Source organism: Salvelinus fontinalis, chromosome 12, assembly GCF_029448725.1.
Source record: "Salvelinus fontinalis isolate EN_2023a chromosome 12, ASM2944872v1, whole genome shotgun sequence".
In the NCBI taxonomy this organism is placed as follows: Eukaryota; Metazoa; Chordata; class Actinopteri; order Salmoniformes; family Salmonidae; genus Salvelinus; species Salvelinus fontinalis.
In genome coordinates this window covers 58,248,687-58,272,727 of record NC_074676.1, presented here as the reverse complement: position 1 = coordinate 58,272,727, position 24,041 = coordinate 58,248,687, and the positions used below count along the sequence as shown (strand labels likewise).

The following is a 24,041-nucleotide window of genomic DNA, read 5'->3' as shown; positions in this document are numbered from 1 at the left end:
TGTTTCTCTCTACTGTTTCTCTCTACTGTTTCTCTCTCTACTGTTTCTCTCTACTGTTTCTCTCTACTGTTTCTCTCTACTGTTTCTCTCTACTGTTTCTCTCTACTGTTTCTCTCTCTACTGTTCCTCTCTACTGTTTCTCTCTACTGTTTCTCTCTCTACTGTTTCTCTCTCTACTGTTTCTCTCTACTGTTTCTCTCTACTGTTTCTCTCTCTACTGTTTCTCTCTACTGTTTCTCTCTCTACTGTTTCTCTCTACTGTTTCTCTCTACTGTTTCTCTCTCTACTGTTTCTCTCTACTGTTTCTCTCTACTGTTTCTCTCTACTGTTTCTCTCTACTGTTTCTCTCTACTGTTTCTCTCTACTGTTTCTCTCTCTACTGTTTCTCTCTACTGTTTCTCTCTACTGTTTCTCTCTACTGTTTCTCTCTACTGTTTCTCTCTACTGTTTCTCTCTACTGTTTCTCTCTACTGTTTCTCTCTACTGTTTCTCTCTACTGTTTCTCTCTACTGTTTTTCTCTCTACTGTTTCTCTATCTACTGTTTCTCTCTACTGTTTCTATCTCTACTGTTTCTCTCTACTGTTTCTCTCTACTGTTTCTCTCTCTACTGTTTCTCTCTACTGTTTCTCTCTACTGTTTCTCGCTCTACTGTTTCTCGCTCTACTGTTTCTCTCTACTGTTTCTCTCTACTGTTTCTCTCTACTGTTTCTCTCTACTGTTTCTATCTACTGTTTCTCTCTCTACTGTTTCTCTCGACTGTTTCTCTCTACTGTTTCTCTCTCTACTGTTTCTCTCTACTGTTTCTCTCTCTACTGTTTCTCTCTACTGTTTCTCTCTACTGTTTCTCTCTCTACTGTTTCTCTCTCTACTGTTTCTCTCTACTGTTTCTCTCTACTGTTTCTCTCTCTACTGTTTCTCTCTCTACTGTTTCTCTCTACTGTTTCTCTCTACTGTTTCTCTCTCTATATGGTTTCTCTCCCTCTCGACTATTTTTTAGTTTGGCTATAGGCTGTTTCTTTGTCTGTCCTCTCTAGTCTTCGCTCCGTGCTGCTTAGCCTCGACAGCAAGTTCTTATAGCTGTAGTCTCTGCTGCACCAGATTAATGACTAATCAGTTAAATAATCAAAGATCATTTCTTATTGCCCAGGAAAATATTGATCACGACCAATCATGTACACATGTATGTACCAGATCAACAAGTACATGGGCCTTCAGGCAGACTTGCCCTAGATGTCAGCCTGGTTGTTAGTCAGCTATCTGCTAGAAAATACCTAAGAGATATTAGATGCATTTCTGGGCTTGGACAGTAGGTGCTGTTTCCCTCTGGCGCTTTAGAGATGCTCTTGTGGACAGACATTAGCTTTATCGCTGGTGTCCAGAGCTCAGAAAAGCAGTTTGTTTTCAGAACCTCACTCAGCCAGCCGTCGTACAGTTGGAAAAGACGTATAGTGGGCCCCCTTATGTAGCCTACAGACTACCGACTGGTGTAGGAAGGAAACTGCAAATATGCATTCGGATAATTAACTGTACATTTGAGTAGCTTGATTCTCAGATGGACGTCTGAGTGACAGAGTAGGGGCCCTTAGTAGGGGCCCTTAGTAGGGGCCCTTAGTAGGGGCCCTTAGGGCAACACCAGTAAGCTATGCTCATCTTCTACTGAGTGACTGATGGAATCTCTCACAGTGTTGTTCACTTGTCTCACTCACTCTCTCTCACTCTCTCTCTCTCTCCTCCTCCTCCTGTCTTTCTGTTTTCTGTTTTTTTCTCTCTCAGCGTACAAGGGGCCTCCCGGCACGGACGTTGCTGGTTTGAAATGTGTGTTAATGTTTCTTAATTTGGCTCACCTGCTGTGTTCATGGCTGTCCTCTGTACGCTTCGCTCCAGTGCACGTTTAGCAGCACCAGCGTAATGTGTTAATCGATGTACTCTCTTGCAGCACCAGAGTAATGTGTTACTCGTTGATTATTAATGAATTGATTAATGACTAATCAGTGAGATAATCAAAGGTTATTCAAAATGCCAAGGAAAATATTGATCACGATCAATTATGTACACATGATCAACAAGTACATGTGGCCTTCAGGCAGACTTGCCCTAGATGTCAGCCTGGTTGTTAGTCAGCTATCTGCTAGAAAATACCTAAGAGATATTAGATGCATTTCTGGGCTTGGACAGTAGGTGCTGTTTCCCTCTGGTGCTGTAGAGATGCTCTTGTGGACAGACATTAGCTTCATCATTGGTGTCCAGAGTTCAGGAAGGCGACCTACGACCTACGGCGGGAGGTTTTGTTTTAAGGAAATCTTTTTTTACAGCGGCTCTATGCGACACTCCTTAAACAATTCCCTGAGGTAACGGGAAATGATTCCTTAATAAGGTAAACACTTAATATATGTTATGCAACCGTACCCAGCTGTCCTTTATATCACAGGAAATTGGTGTTTTGCTACTGTGTTTAATACCAGTATTACCAAACAGATGGCCACTGACTTTAGGGTGTCAGAAGTGTTACATGTGTCTTCTTGACTGGCATGGGGCAACAGGAAGGACCCAGACTGGTGATTCGGGTCTGTGTCTACGTTGCGACTCTCTGTGTGTCGGTATAGCAACACATACCTACCTGCAGTGCTGAGACTCATTGTTTTCCCTGGAAGTTTACATATACCTTTCACTATATTGTGCACTCTGATAAATTCATTGCCTGCAAAGTAGATATTTGAGACAAATTCTGAGACAAAAAATCCCCTATATTTCAGTGTGATGAATCTACTATTAAAATCTTGATTGACAAGGAATTTCCTCATCATATACAGTACACGGGTTCGTCCCAAGTGGCATCGTATTCCCTACTACCTTTGTGTGAGGCCGTTGGTAAAATGGAATAAATGGCGAGGGAGGCGCAGGACACAGTCCTGAGTAATAATCCAAAGATTTACTCAATAAAAGGTAAGATTCCAACAAGGAACGTATACAATCAACAAAAGCATGAACAACGAGAAACCCACATGACAAACAATAACGCACAACAACAGAGAGGGAAGCCAGAGGATTAAATAAGGAACATAATTAATGGAATGGAAACCAGGTGTGTATGATGAAGACAAAACCAAACGAAAATGAAACATGGATCGGTGGCGACTAGAAAGCCGATGACGTCGACCGCCGAACGCCGCCCGAACAAGGAGAGGGACCAACTTCGGCGGAAGTCGTGACAGTTTGTCCAAAGCCCTATGGCCCTGGTCAAATGTAGTGCACTATATAGGGAATAGGGTGCCATGCCCTATGGGCCCTGGTCAAATGTAGTGCACTATATAGGGAATAGGGTGCCATGCCCTATGGGCCCTGGTCAAATGTATTGCACTATATAGGGAATAGGGTGCCATGCCCTATGGGCCCTGGTCAAATGTAGTGCACTATATAGGGAATAGGGTGCCATGCCCTATGGGCCCTGGTCAAATGTAGTGCACTATATAGGGAATAGGGTGCCATGCCCTATGGGCCCTGGTCAAATGTAGTGCACTATATAGGGAATAGGGTGCCACATGGGACACCCCATATTCTAAATGCTTATCAATGAGACCTTCCTTCCACTCTGAAGTATAGTACTGTGGAGAGACCAGGAAGAAAACCATATCCCCTCTCTGAAGTATAGTACTGTGGATAGAGACCAGGAAGGAAACCACATCCCCTCTCTCTGAAGTATAGTACTGTGGAGAGACCAGGAAGGAAACCACATCCCCTCTCTGAAGTATAGTACTGTGGAGAGACCAGGAAGGAAACCACATCCCCTCTCTGAAGTATAGTACTGTGGAGAGACCAGGAAGAAAACCACATCCCCTCTCTGAAGTATAGTACTGTGGAGAGACCAGGAAGGAAACCACATCCCCTCTCTGAAGTATAGTACTGTGGAGAGACCAGGAAGGAAACCACATCCCCTCTCTGAAGTATAGTACTGTGGATAGAGACCAGGAAGGAAACCACATCCCCTCTCTGAAGTATAGTACTGTGGAGAGACCAGGAAGGAAACCACATCCCCTCTCTGAAGTATAGTACTGTGGAGAGACCAGGAAGGAAACCACATCCCCTCTCTGAAGTATAGTACTGTGGAGAGACCAGGAAGGAAACCTCATCCCCTCTCTGAAGTATAGTACTGTGGAGAGACCAGGAAGGAAACCACATCCCCTCTCTGAAGTATAGTACTGTGGAGAGACCAGGAAGGAAACCTCATCCCCTCTCTGAAGTATAGTACTGTGGAGAGACCAGGAAGGAAACCACACCCCCTCTCTGAAGTATAGTACTGTGGAGAGACCAGGAAGGAAACCACATCCCCTCTCTGAAGTATAGTACTGTGGAGAGACCAGGAAGGAAACCACATCCCCTCTCTCTGAAGTATAGTACTGTGGAGAGACCAGGAAGGAAACCACATCCCCTCTTTGAAGTATAGTACTGTGGAGAGACCAGGAAGGAAACCACATCCCCTCTCTCTGAAGTATAGTACTGTGGAGAGACCAGGAAGGAAACCACATCCCCTCTCTGAAGTTTAGTACTGTGGAGAGACCAGGAAGGAAACCACATCCCCTCTCTGAAGTATAGTACTGTGGAGAGACCAGGAAGGAAACCACATCCCCTCTCTCTGAAGTATAGTACTGTGGAGAGACCAGGAAGGAAACCACATCCCCCCTCTCTGAAGTATAGTACTGTGGAGAGACCAGGAAGGAAACCACATCCCCTCTCTGAATTATAGTACTGTGGAGAGACCAGGAAGGAAACTACATCCCCTCTCTGAAGTATAGTACTGTGGAGAGACCAGGAAGGAAACCACATCCCCTCTCTGAAGTAAAGTACTGTGGAGAGACCAGGAAGGAAACCACATCCCCTCTCTGAAGTATAGTACTGTGGAGAGACCAGGAAGGAAACCACATCCCCTCTCTGAAGTAAAGTACTGTGGAGAGACCAGGAAGGAAACCACATCCCCTCTCTGAAGTATAGTACTGTGGAGAGACCAGGAAGGAAACCACATCCCCTCTCTGAGGTATAGTACTGTGGAGAGACCAGGAAGGAAACCACATCCCCTCTCTGAGGTATAGTACTGTGGAGAGACCAGGAAGGAAACCACATCCCCCTCTCTGAAGTATAGTACTGTGGAGAGACCAGGAAGGAAACCACATCCCCTCTCTCTGAAGTATAGTACTGTGGAGAGACCAGGAAGGAAACCACATCCCCTCTCTGAAGTATAGTACTGTGGAGAGACCAGGAAGGAAACCACATCCCCCTCTCTGAAGTATAGTACTGTGGAGAGACCAGGAAGGAAACCACATCCCCTCTCTGAAGTATAGTACTGTGGAGAGACCAGGAAGGAAACCACATCCCTATCATTACTGTAGATGGTCTTGATGTGGGCTTTTCCCATGATTAGCAAAGAATCTCAACCTCAATATACTGTACAGGACATTACAGTCAGTCCTTGTTCTATTTTGTTATCCGTTTTGGTCGGCCTCCGTTTGTAATTTCCCTGATCCAGTGATGGATTTACTAACGATCGTTTACAAAAAAATAATTTTACAGTATCTTTCAGAGCATGTTAGTGAACCTCACTAGCTTTTAGACGACATATGATATCCAAAGTAGTAGTGTCTAGGTGCACCCACAGCACTCCAGTCTAGATGGTCTTCTATGGTTCCTCCCATGGTATTTCATCATTAGATTTCATTGATGGAGAGTTTGATGTGAGGAAGGAAACCTCTCGGTGTAAAGTAGATGGTATTGTGTGTTTGCTCTTCCCATGGTATTACATCATTAGATTTATAATAAACAAACGGTTCGTTTGGATCCTGGATGCAGATTGGTTAATACACAGGTAATGCCTGTTTGATGCATATCATATTTCCTTCCTGGGTACTTTGGATCCTGGATGCAGATTGGTTAATACACAGGTAATGCCTGTTTGATGCATATCATATTTCCTTCCTGGGTACTTTGGATCCTGGATGCAGATTGGTTAATCCATAGGTAATGCCTGTTTGATGCATATCATATTTCCTTCCTGGGTACTTTGGATCCTGGATGCAGATTGGTTAATACACAGGTAATGCCTGTTTGATGCATATCATATTTCCTTCCTGGGTAGTTTGATATGGACCGAATAGGACTTTCTGCTAACATGTGTGCGCTATGCAAACTAACAATCATATTTCCATTCAGAGTGTTTGCTATTGGTCTGTGGATTGAATAGAGTCAAAGCATGTAGTACCATGCGATAGGGAACTACCCTCAGAGCCTTCAGGAAGGGACATCAGTGTTGAGTTGAGGATGATTTTGGATGGCCTTACTGACTGATAAGGATGGATGACAGGGTTGAGTTGAGGATGATTCTGAATGGCCTTACTGACTGATAATGATGGATGACAGGGTTGAGTTGAGGATGATTCTGAATGGCCTTACTGACTGATAATGATGGATGACAGTGTTGAGTTGAGGATGATTCTGAATGGCCTTACTGACTGATAATGATGGATGACAGTGTTGAGTTGAGGATGATTCTGAATGGCCTTACTGACTGATAATGATGGATGACAGGGTTGAGTTGAGGATGATTCTGAATGGCCTTACTGACTGATAATGATGGATGACAGGGTTGAGTTGAGGATGATTCTGAATGGCCTTACTGACTGATAATGATGGATGACAGGGTTGAGTTGAGGATGATTCTGAATGGCCTTACTGACTGATAATGATGGATGACAGGGTTGAGTTGAGGATGATTCTGAATGGCCTTACTGACTGATAATGATGGATGACAGGGTTGAGTTGAGGATGATTCTGAATGGCCTTACTGACTGATAATGATGGATGACAGGGTTGAGTTGAGGATGATTCTGAATGGCCTTACTGACTGATAATGATGGATGACAGGGTTTAGTTGAGGATGATTCTGAATGGCCTTATTGACTGATAATGATGGATGACAGGGTTGAGTTGAGGATGATTCTGAATGGCCTTACTGACTGATAATGATGGATGACAGTGTTGAGTTGAGGATGATTCTGAATGGCCTTATTGACTGATAATGATGGATGACAGTTTTGAGTCGAGGATGATTCTGAATGGCCTTACTGACTGATAATGATGGATGACAGTGTTGAGTTAAGGATGATTCTGAATGGCCTTATTGACTGATAATGATGGATGACAGGGTTGAGTTGAGGATGATTCTGAATGGCCTTACTGACTGATAATGATGGATGACAGTGTTGAGTTGAGGATGATTCTGAATGGCCTTACTGACTGATAATGATGGATGACAGGGTTGAGTTGAGGATGATTCTGAATGGCCTTACTGACTGATAATGATGGCTGACAGTGTTGAGGATGATTTTGAATGGCCTTATTGACTGATAATGATGGATGACAGGGTTGAGTTGAGGATGATTTTGAATGGCCTTACTGACTGATAATGATGGATGACAGTGTTGAGTTGAGGATGATTCTGAATGGCCTTACTGACTGATAAACGCTTTGCTTGAAGCTTGACGTCATACTTTGGATTTGGCTTGATGTTATATCGTTTTCTTTCATGATTAGCCCCCCCCATCACCTCCAGTTGCACTTGTATGCCCATACTGCCGTATCTTTTATGTTCTTCTTCTCTTTGTATGGCTTTCTGCATACAGTGCTGCTCTTGTCTTCTTTTACTTGTGTGTTTCTTCCTCGCGGTTAAATGTTCTCTTTGTGTTTCAGATTAGTTTCATGTCTTCTTCTTCTTCTTTCTTCTTTTCTACTTTTCCTTCTCCTCTCGTCCTTTTCTGTCCGCTTCTCTCCACGTCTCTCTTACCTCCCTGTCCCTGCGCTAATCCCCACTTCCTACCCCCCCACCCACCATCACCACCCCCTGTTTCCTCTGTCCCGCCCCCTCCCCTGACAGACCTATCCGATTTCAAGAACAATAACAATAATCGCCAAGCTGTCAATCAAAAGGATGATCTCTCCACAGTGACCAATGCCACGACGGGGATGAGCCCCTCCCCCTCTCTGTCCGCCCTGTCCAGTCGAGCCGGATCCATCGCCAGCCTCCACGACCGTATCATGTTCAGCCCCGGAAGCGAGGAGGCCATCGAGAGACTCAAGGTGAAATTGATCGCTTGATTGATTGATGAATTAATTAATTAATTTATTTATTGATTAAGTAATTTATTACAGTCAGACATAATACCCTCTGTCCCACGTATTGAACACTGGAGGGTTCACAACTTTTTGTCATATTTTTGGGGGGGATTTCATCAGGAAACGGAGAAGATCATTGCTGAGCTCAATGAGACCTGGGAGGAGAAACTTCGCAGGACAGAAGCCATCAGAATGGAAAGGTGAGTTACTACAACTTCCACATCTCTACTTATAGTATAGATTATAAGGAAAGGCCAACAGTTTTACAGTATAGATTATAAGGAAAGGCCATACAGTTTTACATTATAGATTATAAGGAAAGGCCAACAGTTTTACAGTATAGATTATAAGGAAGGCCATACAGTTTTACAGTATAGATTATAAGGAAAGGCCATACAGTTTTACAGTATAGATTATAAGGAAAGGCCAAAAGTTTTACAGTATAGATTATAAGGAAAGGCCTTACAGTTTTACAGTATAGATTATAAGGAAAGGCCATACAGTTTTACAGTATAGATTATAAGGAAAGGCCAACCATTTTACAGTATAGATTATAAGGAAAGGCCATACAGTGTTACTGTATAGATTAAAAGGAAAGGCCATACAGTTTTACAGTATAGATTATAAGGAAAGGCCATACAGTTTTACAGTATAGATTATAAGGAAAGGCCATACAGTTTTACAGTATAGATTATAAGGAAAGGCCAACCGTTTTACAGTATAGATTATAAGGAAAGCCCATACAGTTTTACAGTATAGATTATAAGGAAAGGCCAACCGTTTTACAGTATAGATTATAAGGAAAGCCCATACAGTTTTACAGTATAGATTATAAGGAAAGGCCAACCGTTTTACAGTATAGATTATAAGGAAAGCCCATACAGTTTTACAGTATAGATTATAAGGAAAGGCCAACAGTTTTACAGTATAGATTATAAGGAAAGCCCATACAGTTTTACAGTATAGATTATAAGGAAAGGCCATACAGTTTTACAGTATAGATTATAAGGAAAGCCCATACAGTTTTACAGTATAGATTATAAGGAAAGCCCATACAGTTTTACAGTATAGATTATAAGGAAAGGCCATACAGTTTTACAGTATAGATTATAAGGAAAGGCCATACAGTTTTACAGTATAGATTATAAGGAAAGCCCAACAGTCTCCGGATCCAAGGAACATGGAAGAATAGGAGACCGCTGCAGGGTTGGGGTCAATTCAAATTAAATTAAATTAATTCAGGAAGTAAAATGAAATACAAGTTCAATAATTGAAAAAAGGGCTTTTCTTTTAATTGACTTTTCAGTAAGCCAAAAAGGAGAAACTATTTATTTAGAAAGTTTTACATTTTAAATTCAAATCACTTCCTGAATTGACAGATTTGAATTTGAATTGACCCCAACCCTGGGCCGTTGTACAACTGTCCCTTCTCTTCCACAGAGAGGCCCTGCTGGCTGAGATGGGCGTGGCTATGAGGGAAGACGGAGGAACCGTGGGAGTGTTCTCCCCCAAGAAGGTCAGACATCAACACATTAACATTTAACAGGTTAGGGTTAGGTTAGGTTAGGTTAGGTTAGGGTTAGGTTCAGGTCAGGGTCAGACATCAACACATTAACATTTAACAGGTTAGGTTAGGGTTAGGGTCAGGGTTGGGTTGGGTTAGGGTTAGGTCAGGGTTATTTCATTGTTAGTTTAGGGTTAGGTTTGAGTTTATTTTATTTTTACAGGGACAGTGCACATTAATCAACGTTTCAGTAAAAGTGCCGGTTTTAGCCAGCCGGCTAATTTTCAACCGCAGTCCCTGGGCAGGTTATTAAAAACAATTACAATATAGACAATAGCAACATAGAACAAGACATAGCATACAGACATAGCAACATAGGACAAGCAAGACGTAGCATACAGGCAGAGGTTAGGATAGGGTTAGGTCAGGGTTAGGTTAGGTCAGGGTTAGGTTAGGGTTAGGGTTAGGTCAGGGTTAGGTTAGGTCAGGGTTAGGTCAGGGTTAGGTTAGGTCAGGGTTCGGTCAGGGTTAGGTTAGGGTTAGGTCAGGGTTAGGTCAGGGTTTGGTCAGGGTTAGGACAGGGTTAGGTCAGGGTTAGGTCAGGGTTCGGTCAGGGTTAGGACAGGGTTAGGTCAGGGTTAGGTTTAGGTTTCGGTTAGGGTTCGGTCAGGGTTAGGTTAGGTCAGGGTTAGGTCAGGGTTAGGTCAGGGTTAGGTCAGGGTTAGGGTTAGGTCAGGGTTAGGTCAGGGTTAGGTCAGGGTTAGGTCAGGGTTCGGTCAGGGTTAGGACAGGGTTCGGTCAGGGTTAGGACAGGGTTAGGGTTAGGTTAGGGTTCGGTCAGGGTTAGGACAGGGTTAGGTTAGGGTTCGGTCAGGGTTAGGACAGGGTTAGGGTTCGGTCAGGGTTAGGACAGGGTTAGGTTAGGGTTCGGTCAGGGTTAGGACAGGGTTAGGTTAGGGTTCGGTCAGGGTTGGGATAATGATACTTTGCGCTAGAGGGAAGTCAACAATGGTACATACCTACAGTGCATTCGGGAAAGTAGGGACCCCTTGACTTTTTCCACATTTGGTTACGTTACAGCCTTATTCTAAAATTGATTAAATTGTTTTTTTCCCCTCATCAATCTTCACACAATACCCCATAATGACAAAGAAAAGACTGTTTTGTAGAAATGTTAGCAAATTTTTCAAAAATAATACAATTTACATACGTATTCTGACCCTTTACTTAGTACTTTGTTGAAGCACCTTTGGCAGTGATTACAGCCTCTAGTCTTCTTGGGTATGACGCTACAAGCTTGGCACACCTGTATTTGTGGAGTTTCTCCCATTTTTCTCTGCAGATCTGTCAGGTTGAATGGGGAGCGTTGCTACACAGCGTTTTTCAGGTCTCTCTAGAGATGTTTGATCGGGTTCAAGTCCGGGCTCTGACTGGGCCACTCAAGGGTATTCAGAGACTTGTCCCGAAGCCACTTCTGCGTTGTCTTGGCTGTGTGCTGTGGTGGCATATTTCTGCTTTACCAAATGAGGAGAGTTACAAACTTCACACACCAGTCAGAGTTATACTTAAACTACATCTTTAATAATAAGAGCTTTTGACTTTCAATGATGCACCATTTCTAATGAACCATTGAAAAGTACCAACAGAAATGTACAAAGATATTTTATAGCCAAGATACACCCCTCTCAACTTACATGACGAACTACAGATCTTAGGAACAGTTCACAAAGGTTAAGATCTGTATGAAAGATATCTATTAAACAAAGCAGACAGACAGTTACTGCTGTTTCAACAGTTTTCATTGTAAAGACCAGTGTCTGGCCCTCCTACTCCAAACTGGAACCCGTCTCTCCCTGGTACGGCATAGAACAGAACCATTACCTCATGTTCTCTGGAATGCTCTTTAGGTTTTATCACCCAAAGACATCGTAAATCTCCTGTCAGTGTTATCTCATAGAGGCCCATCCTCAGTAGAACACACAATAGTTAACAGAATATTCTATAAAACAACCATTATAATGCAATACAAGCATTATAACATAATCTTGCAATTTTCCACGACATGCTTTGGGTCATTGTTCTGTTGGAAGGTGAACCTTCACCCCAGTCTGAGGTCCTCAGCGCTCTGGAGCAGGTTTTCATCAAGGATCTCTCTGTACTTTGCTCCGTTCATCTCTCCCTTGATCCTGACTAGTCTCCCAGTCCCTGCCGCTAAAAAACATCCCCACAGCATGATGCTGCCAACACCATGCTTCACCGTAGGAATGGTGACCGGTTTCCTCCAGACGTGATGTTTGGCATTCAGGCCAAAGAGTTCAATCTTGGTTTCATCAGACCACACCTTGTTTCTCATGGTCTGAGAGTCTTTAGGTGCCTTTTGGCAAACTCCAAGTGGGCTGTCATGTGCCTTTTACTGAGGAGTGTCTTCTGTCTGGCCACTCTACCATAAAGGCCTGATTGGTGGAGTGCTGCAGAGATGGTTGTCCTTCTGGAAGGTTCTCCCATCTCCAAAGAGGAACTCTGGAGCTTTGTCAGAATGACTATTGTGTTCTTGGTCACCTGCCTGAGAAAGGCCCTTCTCCCCTGTTTGCTCAGTTTGGCCGGGCTGCCAGCTCTAGGAAGAGTCTTTGTGGTTCCTAACTTCTTCCATTTAAGAATGATGGAGGCCACTGTGTTCTTGGGGACCTTCAATGCTGGAGAAATGTTTTGGTACCCTTCCCCAGATCTGTGCCTCGACACAATCTTGTCTCAGAGCTCTACTAACAATTCCTTCGACTTCATGGCTTGGTTTTTGCTCTGACATGCACTGTCAACTGTTGGACCTTATATAGACAGGTGTGTGCCTTTCTAAATCATGTTCAATCAAATGAATTTACCACAGGTGGACTCCAATCAAGTTGTAGAAACATATCATGGGATGATCAATGGAAAGACGGTACACCTGAGCTCAATTTCAGGTCTCATAGCAAAAGGTCTGAATACTTATGTAAATAAGGCATTTCTATATTTTTTATTTTTAATACATTTGCAAAAATGTAAAAAAAACGGTTTTCCCTTTGTTATTATGGGGTATTGTGATGTCATTATGGGGTATTGTGATGTCATTATGGGGTATTGTGATGTCATTATGGGGTATTGTGTGTACATTGATGAGGACCTTTTTTTTATTTAATCCATTTTAGAATAAGGCTGTAACGTAACAGAATGTGGTAAAAGTGAAAGGGTCTGAATACTTTCTCGAATTAACTGTATGTTCTTTAATGAACCTTCTATGGTGCTGCCCATGCTGTCACAGAAGAGTTAAATGGAAAAGATAGGAAGGGAATCCCTCTTGGATTTGTTTAACTCTATGGATTTGGATATCCTCCATATTTTCAGTGGTTGAGCAAGTTTAAATAGACTTGAAAAGAAAATAGTTTTTATGTTGATGCATTAATGTGGATTTACTTCCAAGCCCTCGTCATCAGAGCAGAGCAGAAAGCCCGAGGCTGTGTTCATTGACACAGTAGGGCTGTTCTCACCCAATGAGGTTGGTCCCTCTGAAGTGTCCAATCTCCCATACTGGATGCTCTGCTCTGTCTGGAGACTCCTACTCCTACTCTGAGTGCTTCGCTAGACTGTGACCTTAACATATCCTTCTGTTTCAACTCTTTTGATTCCTCGTTCTGTTTAAATAAAGAGAGCATGTATCAACACAGCCCGTATTAAAACGTTGGACATGTGTATACTTTATACCTATCCACACCTTTCAGATCTGCACACATTGACGGACTAAGGCCAAGAGAATTGGGATAGGGTGTGCCTTTCCCTGATATGCCCTCCGTCTCCCATCTCAGCCTGTATACATAAGTCTCTCTAGCTTTAATTGGAACCAGACTGTTATGTACAGCTTTACAGCAGGGGAGGGAGATCAACCAACTGTTTCCTTGTTCATTTAAATTAAAGATTTTGATTAATTTAGTCTTCTTCTCCTTGAATCTACTTCATTATTCCCAGCAAACAAAGTCGTTAGTATTCACTCCGCTTCAAGCTTCAAGCAGCAGAGTGATGTAAACACAGAGAAGCAAACACATTCAGTAAATTTATGAAGATGTATAGCATTTGTGTTTTCCTAGTTCGCCAGCTGTTGTTCGATGGGTATAAATGACTCACACAGAGATGCTGTTAATCGTCTTGGGGTGTCTGGCTACTTTGTGTTTCTTTAAACTCCTCCTCATCTCCTACCTAAAGTGGGAGTCTCTGGGTTCTGTCCACAATGGCACCCTAATCCCTACATAGTGCACGATATAGAGAATAAGGTTCCATTTTGGGTTCAATTTGGGACGCATCCTCTGTGCTTCTCTACAGGCACCAGATTTTATTTTATTTATTTCACCTTTATTTAACCAGGTAGGCAAGTTGAGAACAAGTTCTCATTTACAATTGCGACCTGGATCTATGATTGAGTGTGTTTTTATTCAGTTCATTCTAAAGCTGACATATGGAATTGTTTTAAGATGGTCATACTATGGACCATTTAGCAAATTCTACATTTTAGGACCCCTTTATGTATAAAAAAAAATACATCTAAAAAATGATTTGATAAAATAACCCTTAGAAACGCATTGAATAACACGTTCATAAATGGCGAAAAGGACAGTCAAAAATATAAATAAGAGGAAACAATGTTTTGAAGTGTTTGTCCTAAATCTTGCAAATATTTAAAAAACTTGGGAAATATTTAGCTTTTTCTTTATACACATATTTATCTCCTTTTTTGGGGTATAAAACTACCTTCATACTTCCATTCGTTTTTTTAAACCAGTAACGGTTACCTTCAGACGGGTCCCGTGACACTTGTAGAACAAAATGGAGAACAGTTTTTGTAGGTCAAACCATTCAGATTTTTTTTTTTTTTTTAACTTAGATTGACGCACCGGTGCGTCAGTCGACTCTAGGGGGTTAAATCGAATGCCTCTAACAATGCTGTAATTGTATACAGTGGGGCAAAAAAGTATTTAGTCAGCCACCAATTGTGCAAGTTCTCCCACTTAAAAAGATGAGAGAGGCCTGTAATTTTCATCATAGGTACACTTCAACTATGATAGACAAAATGAGAAAAATAAATCCAGAAAATCACATTGTAGGATTTTTTATTAATTTATTTGCAAATTATGGTGGAAAATAAGTATTTGGTCACCTACAAACAAGCAAGATTTCTAGCTCTCACAGACCTGTAACTTCTTCTTTAAGAGGCTCCTCTGTCCTCCACTCGTTACCTGTATTAATGGCACCTGTTTGAACTTGTTATCAGTATAAAAGACACCTGTCCACAACCTCAAACAGTCACACTCCAAACTCCACTATGGCCAAGACCAAAGAGCTGTCAAAGGACACCAGAAACAAAATTGTATACCTGCACCAGGCTGGGAAGACTGAATCTGCAATAGGTAAGCAGCTTGGTTTGAAGAAATCAACTGTGGGAGCAATTATTAGGAAATGGAAGATATACAAGACCACTGATAATCTCCCTCGATCTGGGGCTCCACGCAAGATCTCACCCCGTGGGGTCAAAATGATCACAAGAACGGTGAGCAAAAATCCCAGAACCACACGGGGGGACCTAGTGAATGACCTGCAGAGAGCTGGGACCAAAGTAACAAAGCCTACCATCAGTAACACACTACGCTGCCAGGGACTCAAATCCTGCAGTGCCAGACGTGTCCCCCTGCTTAAGCCAGTACATGTCCAGGCCCGTCTGAAGTTTGCTAGAGAGCATTTGGATGATCCAGAAGAAGATTGGGAGAATGTCATATGGTCAGATGAAACCAAAATATAACTTTTTGGTAAAAACTCAACTCGTCGTGTTTGGAGGACAAAGAATGCTGAGTTGCATCCAAAGAACACCATACCTACTGTGAAGCATGGGGGTGGAAACATCATGCTTTGGGGCTGTTTTTCTGCAAAGGGACCAGGACGACTGATCCGTGTAAAGGAAAGAATGAATGGGGCCATGTATCGTGAGATTTTGAGTGAAAACCTCCTTCCATCAGCAAGGGCATTGAAGATGAAACGTGGCTGGGTCTTTCAGCATGACAATGATCCCAAACACACCGCCCGGGCAACGAAGGAGTGGCTTCGTAAGAAGCATTTCAAGGTCCTGGAGTGGCCTAGCCAGTCTCCAGATCTCAACCCCATAGAAAATCTTTGGAGGGAGTTGAAAGTCCGTGTTGCCCAGCAACAGCCCCAAAACATCACTGCTCTAGAGGAGATCTGCATGGAGGAATGGGCCAAAATACCAGCAACAGTGTTTGAAAACCTTGGGAAGACTTACAGAAAACGTTTGACCTCTGTCATTGCCAACAAAGGGTATATAACAAAGTATTGAGAGAAACTTTTGTTATTGACCAAATACTTATTTTCCACCATAATTTGCAAATAAATTCATAAAAAATCCTACAATGTGATTTTCTGGATTTTTTTTTCTCATTTTGTCTGTCATAGTTGAAGTGTACCTATGATGAAAATTACAGGCCTCTCTCATCTTTTTAAGTGGGAGAACTTGCACAATTGGTGGCTGACTAAATACTTTTTTGCCCCACTGTATTTGAAATTTGTAATAAAGATATATTGCAAAACACATTTGAATGCCTCTGACCCTAGATCAACATTGGCGTCATGTCCTGCAACAGGGCAGGTTCCTTGATAACACATGACCGTGGAACCTTTCTAGCACAGTGATTTAAATACTTAAGGGAGGGAGTACTTAATACTTGAGGGAGTTAAATGTGCTGAGGGTAATAAGTGATGGTGTAAAGCTGTGATGTGATGTACTGTGATGTGCTGTGATATGCTGTGCTATGCTGTGATATGCTGTGATATGCTGTGCTATGCTGTGATATGCTGTGCTATGCTGTGATATGCTGTGATATGCTGTGCTATGCTGTGATATGCTGTGCTATGCTGTGATATGCTGTGATATGCTGTGCTATGCTGTGCTATGCTGTGATATGCTGTGGTAAACTGTGATATGCTGTGATATAGTGATACACCAATTTGATACCGATATCCGATATTTTCTTTGCCCCAAAAAAACAATACCGATTCCCGGTAACCAGTATAGAAAAATGTGCGGCCTTTTTAAGCATTCTAGGTCAGTTAAAGAGTTAACACACACACACATGGACGCAGCGGTCTAAGGCATTGCATCTCAGTGCAAGAGGCTCCACTACAGTCTCTGGTTCGAATCCAGGCTGTATCACATCCGGCAGTGATTGGGAGTCAGTAAAACATAATCCAAACCTATTTCTTTCACTTTCTTGCTTTGTTGTTTCGTTGTTCATTTGTTCAGTCATTTCTTTCTCAACCAGGATTTCATCATACATGTCAAGCAGTGAATTTCCAGCCCTGTCTGTCCGTGGCCTCTCTTCCTCGCGGCGCACTGTCACTGTGTCCATTTCCATCTTGTTTAGCTGTGTATGTAACATTTCACATAAACCCTGTTTCTTGTCTACATCAAAGTTGCAGTCCTTGTACATAGCATTGAGCATGGTGGCGACACTGTAAAGAGAGAATGCCACCGAATCGCTTGTTCACAGCCTGTGTCGACAGTTTTGTTGAGCAGGCGTTTCAATGCCATTACAGAGGGGTATCACGTCTGCTGCAGGCTCAGTTGATGAGCTTATTTCTCCAGTTAGTTGGTTCGAATGGAGCGAGCTAGTGTGTTCATGTTTCCAAGTTTCAAACATGTTCTCAAATGCCATTGAAATAGCAGCAGCGGTATGACAACCAGCATATTCATGAGCATGCAATACGACTATCCTCAGTACGAAATCCTCGACGACCCACTGTGCTGTCAGACTCTGCATGCTCATGGGGCGGACATCGCTGGTCCAAATGTCAGTCGTGAAGCTAATAGCAGTGATGCTATTACTGTGTAACTCCGGTAGGGCAACATCTGACAAATTGCTCCTACTTGGCAGTGTTTTACCGGTGCTCAACCAGTCGGCGAAAGCCAACATCACCCACGACGAGCTAAATGGCTTTTATGCTCGCTTCGAGGGAAGCAACACTGAAGCATGCACGAGAGCACCAGCTGTTCTGGATGACTGTGTGATAAGGCTCTCGGTAGCCGATGTGAGCAAGACCTTTGAACAGGTCAACATTCACAAAGCCGCGGGGCCAGATGAATTACCAGGACATGTACTCAGAGCATGCGCTGACCAACTGTCAAGTGTCTTCACTGACATTTTAAACCTCTCCCTGACTGAGTCTGTCATATCTACGTTTCAAGCAGACCACCATGGTTCCTGTGCCCAAAGACGCGAAGGTAACCTAAATGATTACCGCCCCATGGCACTCATGTCGGTAGCCATGAAGTGCTTTGAAAGGCTGGTCATGGCTCACATCAACAGCATCCTCAAGGACACCCTAGACCCACTCCAATTCACATACCGCCCCAACAGATCCACAGATGACGCAGTCTCAATCGCACTCCACACTGCCCTTTTCCAGCTGGACAAAAGGAACACCTATGTGAGAATGCTGTTCATTGACTACAGCTCAGCGTTCAATACCATAGTGCCCACAAAGCTCATCAATAAGCTCAGGACTCTGTGACTAAACACCTCCCTCTGCAACTGGATCCTGGACTTCCTGACGGGCCGCCCCCAGGTGGTAAGGGTAGGCAACAACACATCTGCCACGCTGATCCTCAACACTGGGGCCCCTCAAGGGTGTGTACTTAGTCCCCTCCTGTACTCCCTGTTCACCCATGGAGTCAAACACGACTCCAACATCATCATTAAGTTTGCTGACGACACAAAAGTGACAACGATGTGACGCCTATAGGGAGGAGGTCAGAGAAATGGTGATGTGGTTTCCAGGACAACAACCTCTCCCTCAATGTGAGCAAGACAAAGGAGCTGATTGTGGACTACAGGCTGGCCGAGCAGGCCTCCATTAACATCGACGGGGCTTTAGTGGTGCGGGTCGAGAGTTTCATGTTCCTTGGTGTCCACATCACCAAGGATCAGTGGTCTAAACGCACCAAGACTTATACTGAACATAATAAATGTTTCATGAGCGTGAAATAAACAAATCCCTAAAATAGTTGTTTGTGTGCGCGTCTGTAGTTGTTCAGATGTATAAGTTTGTATAGATAGTAAAAAATATATATATATATATAAATAAAAATAAGAAATTAGTTTTAACAAATGATATGACCACATTTGATACATTAGATGAGACAACAGGTAAATGAAGTCCCATTTAAACCTACATGAACACTTATGAGCCTAAATGAACACTTATGAACCTATATGAACCTAAATGAACACTTATGAACCTATATGAACCTAAATGAACACTTATGAACCTAAATGAACACTTATGAACCTAAATGAACCCATATGAACCCAAATGAACCCATATGAACCTAAATGAACCCATATGAACCTAAATGAACACTTATGAACCTATGTGAACCTAAATGAACCTAAATGAACCTAAATGAACACTTATGAACCTAAATGAACACTTATGAACCTAAATGAACACTTATGAACCTAAATGAACCCATATGAACCTAAATGAACCCATATGAACCTAAATGAACCCATATGAACCATCCCTGCTGTAGACTCCTCACCTGGTGAACCTCAACGAGGACCCCCTGATGTCAGAGTGCCTGCTGTACTACATCAAAGACGGCGTCACCAAGTAAGAGAGATGTCATAAGAGTAATGTATGAGACTTCACAATGGCTTATATACTACGTTATGTATCTTGTATGTATAATATCACACATTTTGTATACAATACCTAATAATATTGACTCCTTTCTTTCCCAGGGTTGGTCGTGTGGACGCCAGCAGCAGACAGGACATTGTCCTCAGTGGTCACTTCATCAAGGATGAACACTGTACATTCACCTCTACAACTGGACCCATTGGAGAAGGTGAGATATTGGACCCTGCTGGGCATGCTTTGGTTCTGCTCTCTCTCTGCTCTCTCTCTGCTCTCTCCCTCTCTCTCTCTCTGATCTCTCTCTGCTCTCTCCCTCTCTCTCTCTCTGATCTCTCTCTCTGCTCTCTCTCTCTGCTCTCTGATCTCTCTGCCCTCTCTCTTCTCTCTCTCTGCCCTCTCTCTTCTCTCTCTCTGCTCTCTCACTGATTAGAGGCTGGGTGTGTTATTATGGTTCGTGTGGATACTGTACCATGCGTCACAATTCTCTATTATTTTCCTTAAAGAGCACTATCTTACTTGAATTTAAAAGCAGGGATAGGATTTGGTGTAAGAGACCATGCACAAACGCAAACTTCATGGAAAAGGGTGGATAATTAAGATGCAGGTAGTGTCTCGGAAGGTCTATCTCCCTCATGTCTGTTTCCCTTCTCCCCCAGTAGCAGTCACTCTGGAGCCCTGTGAGGGAGCAGAGACCTACGTCAATGGGAAGAGGGTCACAGAGGCTACAGTCCTCAAATCAGGTGGGTCAACTATCTCTTGCTCTCTTTCCCTCTGTCTCTGTCTCTGTCTCTGTCTCTGTCTCTCTCTCTCTCTCTCTCTCTCTCTCTCTCTCTCTCTCTCTCTCTCTCTCTCTCTCTCTCTCTCTCTCTCTCCTCTCTCTCTCTCTCTCTCTCTCTCTCTCTCTCTCTCTCTCTCTCTCTCTCTCTCTCTCTCTCTCTCTCTCTCTCTCTCTCTCTCTCTCTCTCTCTCTCTCTCTCTCTCTCTCTTCCTTTTCATCCTCTGGTCTGGAGATGTCCTCTACACTTTCCTACTCAATTTCTACCGCTTCTCTTTTGCTCTTTGTAACATTCTTCACTTCTATCTGGACATTTGTACCGGTCACGGAATGTTTTTTGAAATGTCTCTCTCCCTGCTTCCTGGATCAACCTGTCCTTCAGGGAACCGTATTATTCTGGGTAAGAGCCACGTGTTCCGGTTCAACCACCCAGAGCAGGCGCGCCAGGAGCGGGAGAAGACGCCCTGCGCTGACACCCCCGTGGAGCCGGTGGACTGGGCCTTCGCACAGAGAGAACTGCTGGACAAACAGGGCATCGACATGAAGCAGGAGATGGACCAGAGGTGAGAACGGGAGGAGAGACAAGGGAGAAGAGAGGCTAGGTTGAGTAAATACTGTAATAGAGAGGAGAGGATTCAGAGGTGAGTGAGGGAGAGTTGAGATGAGTCTGTGGAGGAGGAGTCTGTGGTTGTGAGTGAGGGAGAGTTGAGATGAGTCTGTGGAGGAGGAGTCTGTGGTTGTGAGTGAGGGAGAGTTGAGATGAGTCTGTGGAGGAGGAGTCTGTGGTTGTGAGTGAGGGGGAGTTGAGATGAGTCTGTGGAGGAGGAGTCTGTGGTTGTGAGTGAGGGAGAGTTGAGATGAGTCTGTGGAGGAGGAGTCTGGTTGTGAGTGAGGGAGAGTTGAGATGAGTCTGTGGAGGAGTCTGTGGTTGTGAGTGAGGGAGGGTTGAGATGAGTCTGTGGAGGAGGAGTCTGTGGTTGTGAGTGAGGGAGAGTTGAGATGAGTCTGTGGAGGAGTCTGTGGTTGTGAGTGAGGGAGAGTTGAGATGAGTCTGTGGAGGAGGAGTCTGTGGTTGTGAGTGAGGGAGAGTTGAGATGAGTCTGTGGAGGAGGAGTCTGGTTGTGAGTGAGGGAGGGTTGAGATGAGTCTGTGGAGGAGGAGTCTGGTTGTGAGTGAGGGAGAGTTGAGATGAGTCTGTGGAGGAGGAGTCTGGTTGTGAGTGAGGGAGGGTTGAGATGAGTCTGTGGAGGAGGAGTCTGTGGTTGTGAGTGAGGGAGGGTTGAGATGAGTCTGTGGAGGAGTCTGTGGTTGTGAGTGAGGGAGAGTTGAGATGAGTCTGTGGAGGAGGAGTCTGTGGTTGTGAGTGAGGGAGAGTTGAGATGAGTCTGTGGAGGAGGAGTCTGTGGTTGTGAGTGAGGGAGAGTTGAGATGAGTCTGTGGAGGAGTCTGTGGTTGTGAGTGAGGGAGAGTTGAGATGAGTCTGTGGAGGAGGAGTCTGTGGTTGTGAGTGAGGGAGGGTTGAGATGAGTCTGTGGAGGAGGAGTCTGTGGTTGTGAGTGAGGGAGAGTTGAGATGAGTCTGTGGAGGAGGAGTCTGTGGTTGTGAGTGAGGGAGAGTTGAGATGAGTCTGTGGAGGAGGAGTCTGGTTGTGAGTGAGGGAGAGTTGAGATGAGTCTGTGGAGGAGGAGTCTGTGGTTGTGAGTGAGGGAGGGTTGAGATGAGTCTGTGGAGGAGGAGTCTGTGGTTGTGAGTGAGGGAGAGTTGAGATGAGTCTGTGGAGGAGGAGTCTGTGGTTGTGAGTGAGGGAGAGTTGAGATGAGTCTGTGGAGGAGGAGTCTGGTTGTGAGTGAGGGAGAGTTGAGATGAGTCTGTGGAGGAGGAGTCTGGTTGTGAGTGAGGGAGAGTTGAGATGACATCTGTGGTTGTGTCTGTGTTCAGGCTTCAGGAGCTGGAAGACCAGTACCGTAAAGAGAGAGAAGAGACACACAACCTGCTGGAGCAGCAGAGGATGGTGAGACCTACTAACAAATGGAAAAGATCACCAAAACATTACCATTTTGTTAATACATTGAGTCTGAGTCTGAATTACATTAAGTCTGAATTATTTTCTCGTTAAAGCCTGATCATGTGACCATTTCCTCAGGATTATGAGAGCAAGCTGGAAGCCCTTCAGAAACAAGTAGACCGATATTACCCTGAGGTAGTAGGAGAGGAAGAGGAGGAGCCTGAGGAGGAAGGTACATCACTGGTTACTGACTTTTATTTACACTACACGGCCAAAAGTATGTGGACAGCTGCCTGTCGAACATCTCATTGCAAAATCATGGACATTAATATGGAGCTGGTCCCTCCTTTGCTGCTATAACAGCCTCCAGTCTTCTGGTAAGGCTTTCCACTAGATGTTGGAACATTGCTGCGGGGACTTGCTTCCATTCAGTTACAAGAGCATTAGTGAGGTCGGGCACTGATGTTGGGCGATTAGGCCTGGCTCGCAGTCGGCGTTCCAATTCATCCCAGATAGGCTTGAGGTCAGGGCTCTGTGCAAAACAGTCAAGTTCTTCCACACTGATCTTGAGAAACCATTTCTGTATAGACCTCGCTTTGTGCATGGGGGAATTGTCATGCTGAAACAGGAAAGGGCCCCAAACTGTTGCCACAAAGTTGTAAGTACAAAATCCTCTAAAATGTCATTGAATGATGTCGTTTTAAGATTTCCCTTCACTGGAACTAAGGGGCCATGAAAAACAGCCCCAGACCATTATTCCTCCTCCACCAAACTTTACAGTTGGCAGTATGAATTTGGACAGGTTGGACAGTGTTCTCCTGACATCCGCCAAACCCAGATTCGTCCGTTGGACTGCCAGATGTTGAAGAGGGATTCATCACTCTAGAGAATGCATTTCCACTGCTCCAGAGTCCAATGGTGGCGAGCTTTACACCACTCCAGCCAACGCTTGGCATGGGTCATGGTGATCTTAGGCTTGTGTGCTGCTGTTCGGCCATGGAAACCCATTTCATGAAGCTCCCAATGAACAGTTCTTGTGCTGACGTTGCTTCCAGAGGCAGCTTGGAACTCGCTAGTGAGTGTTGCAACCGAGGACAGACAATTTTTACGCACTTCAGCACTCAGCGGTCCCAATCTGTGAGCTTATGTGTTCTACCACTTTTGTTGCTCCTAGACGTTTCCACTTCACAATAACAGCACTTACAGTTGACCGGGGGCAGCTTTAGCAGGGCAGAAATTTGACGAACTGACTTGTTGGAAAGGTGTCATCCTATGACGGTGCCATGTTGAAAGTCACTGAGCTCGTCAGTACAGCCCATTCTACTGCCAATGTTTGTCTATGGAGATTGCATGGCTGTGTGTTTAATGTTATATACCTGTCAGCAACGGGTGTGGCTGATATAGCCGAATCCACTCATTTGAAGGGGTGTACACATACTTTAAGTGTATGTTAAATCAAACTTTATTTGTCACATGCGTCCGAATACAAAAAGTGTAGCTCTTACCGTCAATGTGCATGTTTAAAGGACTGTAACGTCAGGAGAATGACGGGTGTGGAGTCAGGCGCAGAGAGCAGAAGTTTCACGGGAACAAACGCTTAATGTCCACAGTCAACAGGAACAGGTACAAAAATGGGTGACGCCAAAACACAGGCGCAAACACAACCCAAAGACCACTGTTAAATAAACTGGACAGCGAAAACCCAAAATCAATAATACACCTCCTACGTACAATGACAACCAATAAGCCCGCACAAACACTAGCGGGCGAAAAGAAACTAAATAGTACACCTCCCAAAACCCCAACAAGGAACAGGTGAAAACAATTAGACAGACATAAACGAAAAGGAAAAAGGGATCGGTGGCAGCTAGTA

At 43.9% G+C, this 24,041-nt stretch overlaps 1 protein-coding gene across 37 annotated transcripts in view; it reads left to right on the top strand.

Annotated features, from left to right (window-relative positions):
* LOC129867637 (kinesin-like protein KIF1A) overlaps positions 1-24,041 on the top strand; it is a 160,041-nt gene that overhangs the window by 62,150 nt on the left and 73,850 nt on the right. For 22 of the 37 annotated variants that reach the window (XM_055941165.1, XM_055941163.1, XM_055941173.1 and 19 more), the window contains 10 exons: positions 1,775-1,816; positions 7,920-8,122; positions 8,279-8,358; positions 9,599-9,674; positions 19,282-19,361; positions 19,493-19,599; positions 20,048-20,128; positions 20,546-20,726; positions 22,102-22,174; positions 22,307-22,400. In XM_055941165.1, coding sequence (XP_055797140.1) covers positions 1,775-1,816; positions 7,920-8,122; positions 8,279-8,358; positions 9,599-9,674; positions 19,282-19,361; positions 19,493-19,599; positions 20,048-20,128; positions 20,546-20,726; positions 22,102-22,174; positions 22,307-22,400 — 1,017 coding nt within the window. The remainder of the gene's footprint in view (positions 1-1,774; positions 1,817-7,919; positions 8,123-8,278; positions 8,359-9,598; positions 9,675-19,281; positions 19,362-19,492; positions 19,600-20,047; positions 20,129-20,545; positions 20,727-22,101; positions 22,175-22,306; positions 22,401-24,041) is intronic. The other 15 variants (XM_055941183.1, XM_055941182.1, XM_055941180.1 and 12 more) reach the window with 3 other exon arrangements.